At 29.6% G+C, this 10,515-nt stretch overlaps 1 protein-coding gene across 1 annotated transcript; it reads right to left on the reverse strand.

Moving 5' to 3' along the window:
• Positions 1–1,816: 1,816 nt before the first annotated feature.
• Positions 1,817–9,993, reverse strand: LOC111898330 (uncharacterized). Its single transcript, XM_023894253.3, has 11 exons — positions 9,680–9,993; positions 7,405–7,509; positions 4,949–5,058; positions 4,658–4,860; positions 4,275–4,556; positions 3,946–4,004; positions 3,803–3,839; positions 3,623–3,694; positions 3,391–3,541; positions 3,143–3,277; positions 1,817–2,513 (listed from the first exon to the last, which is right to left on the reverse strand). The coding sequence occupies exons 1-11, from the start codon at positions 9,711–9,713 to the stop codon at positions 2,112–2,114; spliced, it is 1,590 nt and encodes a 529-aa protein (XP_023750021.1). The 5' UTR covers positions 9,714–9,993; the 3' UTR covers positions 1,817–2,111.
• Positions 9,994–10,515: the final 522 nt, after the last annotated feature.

Here is a 10,515-nt window from a genome sequence, read left to right on the forward strand (position 1 = left end):
AGTTGGTGAAAACAAAACAATCAAAGTATAACGATGTTGTGAAAAAAAAATATAACGATAAAAATGACATTAGACCCTTGAAAAATAAAAAATAAAAAAAATTGTAGGTAATCTGTAGGTAAATACCTACGGATTACCTACGAATAAAGGCTATCCGTAGGTAATCTGTAGGTATTTACCTACGGATTAGCTACGGTTTTTTTTTTCTATTTTTGAAGGTATAATTTGGTTTTTTTCGTTTCATTTTTTTCACAACATCATTATACTTTGATTGCTTTGTTTCACAAAGTTATACACCATATAAATATACCTAAAACCATGTATACGCATAGATACACATACACACATACATACACATACACATACATATATAGATACATATATACACACATACATATATATAAGCACAGATATACATACATACACATACATAAATATATATACATATACTCACATACATACATACATACATAAATAAATACATACATACACTTATATATATATATATATATATATATATATATATATATATATATATATATATATATATATATCCCCTAATTATCATCATTTTTTATTATTCATACATTAAATGTATATTATTTTACCTTATTGATTTGTTAAACTTGTTTTTTTTAAGTTTGTTCATTTGTTTGTGTGTTAAACACATTCGTTACGATTATTATATATTATCATTATGTTTATAATTATTATTATTATTAATAGTACTATTATTTTGATTTTTAATTTTTTTTTTAAATATTCAAAGCAAAAGGATCAAAAAAAAGTTAAGACTTGATTATTGAATAATAATAATAATAATAATAATAATAATAATAATAATAATAATAATAATAATAATAATAATTTAAAGTCGTTGGTATTTCTTTGTTATTCTGTAGCTATTTTCTTATGTGGGTATTATGTAGCTATTCTATAGCTAATTACCTACGGAATACCTACATGCTTACTTCCGTCGTTATTCCGTAGGTATACTGTAGGTTATTACCAATGAAATACTTATAGATGTGCGTCCGTTGTTATTCCTTACCTATTTTGTAGTTATTCCGTTACTAATTTAGGGCATCCCATTCCGTAGGAATTCCGTTGGTATTACGTAGGTAATTACCTACGGAAATTTTCCGTAGTTATTTTTTTGTGGCAAAACACTTTGTTTTCTAGTAGTGAGAAGAGGGAAGGAGCTGAGAAATGAGTTCATAGAAGAGGGAAGAACGAGCCAAATGGGGTATATCTGCGAAGAGAATTAGCGGCGACATATAGTTTATTAGCGGCGACATATAGAGTATTAGCGGCAACACCTTTGGGGGGAAATGGTGATGGTCAAAATTTTTGAGTATTATCGGCGACAATTTTGTGAGGAAACTTTGGCGGTCAAAATTTTTGAGTATTAGCGGCGACACCGTCGCCGTTATTGGTGTGTAATTAGAGAAAAAATCAACGGCTAAGGTTTCAGCTCATATTTCGACGCAGATCGGGGTCGATAGACATTAGCGACGACGCTTTTAGCAGCGACAGCCACCTTTAGCGGCGACACATAACGCGACGTCGCCGCTAAAGGTGACTGTCACCGGTAAAACGGCGCCGCTAATGCCCATTATTCTTGTAGTGTGAGGTAACACAAGAAAAAGTGAAAGAATAAATAGGAAAAGTAAAAGGCAAAATGCTAATATAACTTACTAAAAATTAAAAGATTAAATAGGAAAAGTTAAAGGTGAAATGCTAATACATATAGAAGTAGATACTATAACTCATCTCTACAAAATGTAAATAATCTGAGTATACATATATAAATGAATGTTACGAAGGAGGTTACATCTCTTAGAGATATTTTATAATGAAAAAAATACTAGTAACACATCATTACATGGTATATGTGGGGTTTGTCCCCGTAATAAACTAAAGAAGAAACAAATGATCTGTCAAACAAACCTAAATTCCTTGCTAAAATTTTTATATTTTCTGTTTGTTGTTGTGCATTCCATATCTCCTATCATGTTCTTTCAAAAAGTACTCCCTTCATCATCTCTTGATCACCATAGCTTTCAAGGATGCATGCTCACCTTCAAATATTCAATTAATTTCTATTTACACTATGTTTTTTGTGTGTTATCATCTACCATACCAGATTCTATCGTGTCATCTACATGATGAGGCTTCACCGATCCATCTGAAAACCGATGGTTGTGTTCATGGTATGCCTCAAAGGTCCATGTAAGAACTAAAAACACCATTACAATTGATAGAAACACCAATCCTGCCCATACGATCTTTACTTCTCTCTTTAACGGTTTGCAATGGTTCTCAAGGATTTCTGAAAATGCATCCTTCACTGTTTGACAATGAAGGAGGCTTTCCATTCCTGGATAGGAATTTAAGAGTATTTGAATGGAAGATGCATAACCCACTGCTGTCCTAAAGTCGTTGCCTGATATAGGAATCCCTCCATTGCAGACTCCGTCCACAGGATCAACACATGTAAGCAGCCTCAACAGCTTCAAGAAATGAAAAATCTAGTGTCAATGAAGTGTAAGTTTCATTCCGAAATTTTCTGTTTCTCTTGACATTTTATTGGGATAAACTTTTGTTCACACAATAACGTTTCACATATTTTTTGTAATTTATACAAGAAAAAGGTTTTCTAAACTAGATATGCAATCATCTTTCATTCTTATATCAATACATGCGACATCATTGGTTAAATTTTGATTTAGGCAAATTAAATTGTATTACATTTTTTTTCCAATTTATGAAACATTAATTCATATTTTTACCAATTTATGCAACAATATTTAACATTTTTGTACACGATTATGTAACAACACATCAACCGGTTAGTTAATTAGACGTAATGCTGTAGTTTTGGATATTTTGGTCCACAATAAAACATGGTCGCATATTTGGTGTAGAAAAAACACTTTTTTCATACATTGAGCGATAAAATTTGCATTGCTTCAGATAAACAAGCATTTGACCCTTTTATAAACCCAAAAACACAGTAAAAGTACTTAAAATACGGATTGCATTCCTTCATCTTTCACTTGGTGTGGTTTTATAATTTATATAATATACGTACTTAAAATGTCTATAATGTGCATGCTATTCGGTGCATAAAAGTACGTACCTCAGGGATGTCTCCTATCTTGATGTCGTTTTCGGAGCAGTTATTTGGTTGGTAATTATACTCAGGTGGCCCTGAAAACGGATTGCATACTCCAAAAGAAGAATCTCTTTGCATTCGAGTTATGTTCGCATTCACCTGCAATTTTTCCACCCACTGTTATGTTAGCATTCACTTACTCTTAGGATTTAGGATTCTGAATCCACAATCGTCTTCATCATGCAAAAAAAGCAATAAGTAATAAAGGGTACCTGGTTCACGAGGTTGTAAACGCCAGCACTCACAACATTAAGTACTGATTCGGCTGAAAGCAATTCATCACATGGAAGGATTGAGCTCAAGCTGTTGTTGTAAGGATCTTGTTGGAATCCCTCAAGTGCAGTGCATGTATCACCCCCAAATCTGAAGAATTTAATACACGTTCAATTCATATAATAACAATCAAACATACTTTATGGCAAACGAAACAGGAAATAAACATACCTTGATAGAAAGAAGTAAGCGCCGAAGAATACCCAACATAGAACAGTGATTAACCAGCACAAAACTATCAATCTGCATCGGTTACATGCAATAATTTGAATTCAATATAACCAATTTGTAATCATTTAGAGACTAAACTAATAAATATATAAGGTGTTGTATATATATTACTCGACTTACATGTGAAGAGCTCGTCTTATTTTCACAACCCCAACGGCTACATACCACAAGGAAACGTATTTAGCAAGTAGTAGAGTCAGAAAATGTCCAAAAGAGCTCACAAATTGAGTATAATTTGTACTTTGAGGAGGTGAAAAACTTACATGTTAAGGCAATAACCGCAATCAAGTTAAGCGCGAAAATAACGGTGCTTACAATATACCTGCAATCATAATCACGAGCACCATTTAGCAACAGAAAGCAAAGGCGTTGCAATATAAGTTATCGAGTAACATGACGATTTCTTTCGACTTAATGTATATAAATACCGACTTAATAAATATCGTCCAGAAAAAAAAAAAAAAAAAAGGATTTACTACGTTTTCTAAAAATATGTGTCCATTTTCTCAAGTATTGTTGTCATTTTCTTAAAAAATTGTAGACATGTTTATATTTCAGACAACACTTTATTGTGACAACATAACAAACTTACAGTATGCGAAGGCCTAGATCAATCTTGCGCCGATTCTTTCTAGCTTGCCGTTGTATATCATCGGCTGTCGAGTCAAGTTGCCTAGAAGTGGAGTCGAGGAAGCGTATTGTACTTGCTTCAACATTCGTTCCTTGTAGATTTGTACGTGTCATCTTCATTGCTTCCGTTGTATTATATATTGTCTCAGATGCATCATCGGCTGTATCGATAATGATATCAATAATCTTATCTGCCCTAGAATGGAATTTGGCATTTCCTCCAAGTACTAACCCTGTTCCTACTCTGAAAAAGAACGTAAAATAGTTTGAGTTTTCATGATGCATGTAATGTTAATTGTAGGGTACAATTCCATGGTTGATGTAGGAATAGATTTGAAGGCTTACATGGCTAAAAGGGTGAAGAAGGCTGCGGGAAGTATGTGCCATAGGTAATATTGCTTGTGGGATGATGGTGGGGTCTTGTGTTTCTTGAGTTTACTGTTTCTTTTGCAACAAGTGGTTGCCACAAGGAATATTACAAATACGACGCCGCATAAGAGCCATAGAGCCCCAAGTACGTATCCTGATATTCCTGTGTAAGCAGTTGACTGCAACAACAATATTTCAACGTATAAAAACACAAAATCTGATACCTTAGTTATTGTTGTTTAGTAAAACTAATGTAAGAAAACTTACGCTCCAATAATGGACGTTAGTGATATCATATCCTCCCCTGTATTTTTTGAGGCTTTCCAAAGGATCGGGTCTTACTGTGTCATCTGCTAATCTTATTTCTGTTCCATTTTCTGTTACGAAAAAAAAAGTTAAAAGGTTCTATTAGTGTTGGTGCTCAATATGTATAATAGTAACGATCTTTAATGAAAGTACGTTTTCTATATATTGCCATTATGTATATTTATATTGTTTTTTTAAATGCTGGACGTTAGAAAATAATTTTGAACGGCAATAATGGAGATCAAATGGGTTTTATAAAAAAAATCCACTGCTTTTTAACCATAAAGAAAAGTACAAATGACGAAAGTTACAACAAAGTAAAATTTAGGATGACCACAATTTACATTATAAAGTACAAAAATTTACAAATTCTTTAAAACTAATAATTGGGCCTCCGTTTTCTGCATGAGCTTTTTTTTGTTGTATGTTAGGAACGAAAACGATCAAACTAATGATATTTTACAAAGCTTTAAGTTGAGAGAGAGTCAAAGTAACATTTAAAAAAATAGAAGGATGAAAAATACATTTTACAAAGTAAGAGAGGGAAAATCATATTATATGTATAATTGGGAGACGAAGAGTAAACACAAAAGTTTAAAAACAGAATGGGTAAAAGTAATAATTTTACAAAGTTAAATATAGAGGGATAAAAATGATATTTAAAAATGAAATGGAAAAAATATAATTTTACAAATGGAAGGATTGCAAGTGATTGATCATATAAAGCAAGGATTAAACTTGAAATTAACACGTTAATATACTTATACATTATGCATATGAACATGTACGTTTTGCTTCCGTGAAATACACTCACAAAAATAGACTTTTATATATATATATATATATATATATATATATATATATATATATATATATATATATATATATATATATATATATATATATATATATATATATATATATATATATATATATATATATATAGTGGTTTATAACCCGTGGAAGCACGGTTATATAATTAATTAAACTTTTAGAATAAAAATTAAAAATTATAAATAAATTATTTAAAATAAATTATTAATTAAGAAATCTTTTTAGTTATATAAATTTTAATCATTGATTTTAATAAACATGTGAAATTATACCACTTTATAATTTATATTAAATTTATTTTAATTTTTATTCTAATGTTATTAATTTAATGTAATTAGAGTGGGAAATTTAAATTTGAAATTTGAAATGGAAATTCAATAGGTTTTACAAATGACATGAATTAATTAGGAGATATAATATGATGACACATGACAAAGGAGAATAAAATATGCATTAATTAGGAGGCCTAATAAGATGACATATGTCAAAAGGAGAATAAAATCATCCTGTTATTATATATATATATATATATATATATATATATATATATATATATATATATGTGGGTAAAGTTAATATACCTAACAAACTTATATAAGCTTAGGTACCTAACTCCATAATACTATATCGGTTTGTGTCATATTTAAATTGTAATTGCCCTAAAATTCTTAAACTTCAACCCCGTAATTTGATTACATCCAAAATCTTTGGACTTTCACTATTATCTTCCTTTTACATTATGTTTTTCTGTCGAATATTTCCTGATGGACTTCATATACTATTGCTACAAATGAAATGATGTTGGAGAAATATAATGGTGAATGTCAAAAAAATTTTGAAATAAATAAAGTTTAGGGATGAAGTTTAAGAACATTTGTTGATTGTCATGGAAATATAATGCAAAATGACGCAATATGATGATGTTAGGTACCTAAACTTATATATATATATATATATATATATATATATATATATATATATATATATATATATATATATATATATATATATATATATATATATATATATCATTTATCATGCTTAAATGTAAGGTTAGCAATCGTGTTGTGTTTGAGTTGGCGGCTCGTAGATTAGTGGATAGATGGGTTATAAAAATTTAACCTGAGTATGACCCATATAAATATTTGTGTTGTGTTTTCAAATATAATCTGAATTAGCCATAAACATGTCAACCTAAGTAACCCATTTAATTGTACCGGTTCGCAGGTTTATGTATCAATATCCGATTTATGGGTCACCGGAAAATGGTCTAAATATCATATATTTACCTATTAATTTGTTTCTCTGTTATTTATTTAATAAATATGTCTTATATTTTTAATTTAATAAAATAAATGGGTCAAGCTGCAACAGTTATTTGCAAATCTGAATACGACCCATATAATCAACGGGTTGTCGGGTTCGTTTATGTTTTTGTAGATTTCATGTCATCTTAGAGAATTGTCAACCCTCCCATGAGAATTGTCACCCTCACATAAATGGCAATTGGTATCACCAATTAATATGTATGTTGGCAAATACAAATTCAAAGTAATTGCAATTCAAAGTAAATGCGGGTTGACCTGGTAGCGTGGTCTCTGGGGTTTGCCCTTGAATACGAGACAGGTTTGAAACCAAAAGCAACAGCATTACAAGCCATATTCTGCTCAATCTCATTTCTATTTTCCCTGCATTTTCGTAACACAGATATCAATATTTTTAGAATGTAACAAAAATATAATACAGTATATAAGAACAAAATATTCAAAAACTATTGTCCACATAAAATTTCAAGTGTTAAAATGATGAAAATTTGTAAACGTACATCTTGTCAACATAAAGTAACGATAAGTCGGTCAAATGATATATTTTGGCTATAAAATTAAACAAAAATTATCCAGATATAAGATAATACCCCATCGTTATTGTCATTCTTTATATTACATAAAAAAAACAGTAATTTATTCAATTTATATTAGATCCAAATTTACATAGATAATTTCGTTTAGGAAATTAATATAGAGAAAAATTACAAATTTAATCAATTTCCTTAACTTTTTGTAGAAAATAACAAAAAAAAAACCTCATCATTACAAAAATAGCCATTAAAATCGCAGATGGATTGAAGCCATATGTGATTTTATCAATGGATCTAAAATGTACAAGCATTTAAAGCGTATGTGTGCATTAGGAGTTGTTTATTCTGTCCATCTGCAACCACCTATGATTTGCCTTTTTCAAAATATAAATTCCTAAAAAAAAATTGGAATCCTTATTTTTGTTGATTTGTCTTTGGGTAACTCTCCCAAGACTTTCAAAGAAAACTATGGACGCATAAATCTATTATTTTTGTAGTCAAAATTAAAACAAAATTTTAAAAGGTTGTACCTTGCAGATCATTTTCATAGTTAATTTAATGCCAAAATTTATTAAAAAACATAAAATTAAATAAAAATAATAAAAAAATTCACCGCAATATCACAAATGAAGGCACAGTAAATCGTCCAGATGAACTCACTTCATCTACAAACGTGGGTGAAGGGAGGGGGTATATATAACCGATTTTGATGGCTATTTTTTATGGCTCTTTTTATAATGTTGAGTTTTTTTATTATTATTATTTTCTGTAAAATAATTAAGAAAAATGGTTAAATTTATAATTTTCTCATTAATATATATGAAGTAATAGTCAGAGGATCAGTATTACTTATCTCAATAAAAACAATTTCACTTGTATTATAAAATACTTTGAAAGCTATTTACATTTTTATTCTTAGTAATTGTATGATTGTTTTGTATGCGTTTTTTATCCTTCGTAATTACAGTATGTCTTAATTTAATTAGTAATTAAATTTATCAACTTACACATTAGTTTAAAAAAAATAAGTGCATGTTTATATTTATTAATTATTATTAATGATTAATAGTTTTATGCATGTACAAAATAGTAAAACATTAACTTTTATTGTATAAGTTGATAGAAATTAGTGAAAAATTAAAACATTTGCACATAAATCGGTAAAAAGCCTAATCCCATTACCTATATTGGGAAAAAAAATGAACGTGGTTATATAAATATGTAATTAACCGTAATAAAAAGGGTAGATATATTTTAAAATGAGTGAAGTAATTAAAGTCTTAAAAAGCGTCATTTTTAAAGCCAAGAAAGTCGTAGCATCCCACTATGCCTCCCTACTTTGACAAAAAGAAAGACTTTGCTTTATGTTGTGCAATAAATATAATTCTGGAATTTGGTCTCAAGAGTAAACTAAACATATTTCTATTTTCAAGTCACAAGAAACCAAATTAAATATATTAGTGGGACGAAGTACTTGAAATTTATATGATGTTTACACATATTTTAAATAGTAAAATCTATCGCTACAAACAAACATGTATATTCCGGGCATTTCGAACATATAGTTTTTTTGATTTTAGCTTTAGCTAAAACTAAAAGCTCTAAATCCTAAAACTAATTCAAATAGTGTTTAACAAAATTATCTTCTATAATTTTATAAATCGAATTAATTATTTTTTAAAAAAAATCAATGAAGTGTTTTAGATTAACCATTTTATGTTAGTTTACATATTTTAAATCAACTACTTTTACAAACACTTAAAAAAATAATATTTCTAGCTTCTAACTTCCATCGTCAACTAGTTTTCATGAATACGTAAATGTCTAGATAAGCGAATGATAGAGTCATCGGCTAGGTAAGAACTAAGAACCCTACATGCAAACCCACACCAAAGATTCTAGCCTTGCTAACCAAAACCGTGTGTGTGTGTGTGTGTGTGAGAGAGAGAGAGAGAGAGAGAGAGAGAGAGAGAGAGAGAGAGAGAGAGAGTTTAACTCACAAGGAAAGGTATATAATTTTCCGGCAGCCTTCATTATATTGATCGGATGAATAAGCTTCAACTGGTTGTGGGGTAGCTGATATAATCAACGTATGAACAAAGGTGTTTCTTAAGCAGACGACATCGATAATCCAAATCTCGTGTTTATGTAAACGTTCCCAAAAAGCAAATTAATACCTTTCTTGAAAGGATGATTTCGTTTTATATATAAATTAGTTGATAATTGGAAAGTCAATAAACTAGAACTGAAATCATGTAATCTATGACGAGAGGATGCATGTATTTATATTCATCTAGAAAGTGGAAGAGGAGCTCGCGCGGCTGGGTGTTTAAGACTTTGAGTCGTCAATGGCACGGGTCAAATTCATACATTTCAACAAAATACAAATCTGGAATTTCAAACTTGACCCACGTTGCTCTCTTTATATATCATATTTTATTGATTTGGGAAAAGAGGTGTTTGTGGGTATTCATGTCCACCTCGAATGCGATTACGTATGAGTATCACTTGTCAAAACAACCTTGTTCGAAATTGCACTAATTAATTGATGTAATAGTTTTTATTTTTTGTTTTTTTTTCAAATAGTTTTATTCATTTTCATTATTTTATATTATATAAAATGTTTTCTTAATGTTATTTTGAAATATTTGATCAATTTATTCAACTACAAGTAGACATGACAATTCCAGACACGAATACACGAATCTGTAAAAGACACGACACGACACGAATACACGACATGAATACATTTAGAAAATTGAGATAAAACTTATTTCTCATTGTGTAATCGTATCGTATCAAATTTATGGCTGACACGTTTTCATAATACGAATAT

Source organism: Lactuca sativa, chromosome 3 (assembly GCF_002870075.4).
Source record: "Lactuca sativa cultivar Salinas chromosome 3, Lsat_Salinas_v11, whole genome shotgun sequence".
NCBI lineage: Eukaryota > Viridiplantae > Streptophyta > Magnoliopsida > Asterales > Asteraceae > Lactuca > Lactuca sativa.

Coding starts and splice junctions, on each gene's coding strand:
- LOC111898330 (XM_023894253.3), bottom strand. CDS start 9,713: ATGAAGGCTGCCGGAAAATTATATACCTTTCCTT. Junction 5,059..7,404: donor CCCAGAGACCACGCTACCAG/GTCAACCCGCAT, acceptor TTTTCGTAACAG/AAAATGGAACAGAAATAAGA. Junction 3,278..3,390: donor TTTACAACCTCGTGAACCAG/GTACCCTTTATT, acceptor GAAAAATTGCAG/GTGAATGCGAACATAACTCG.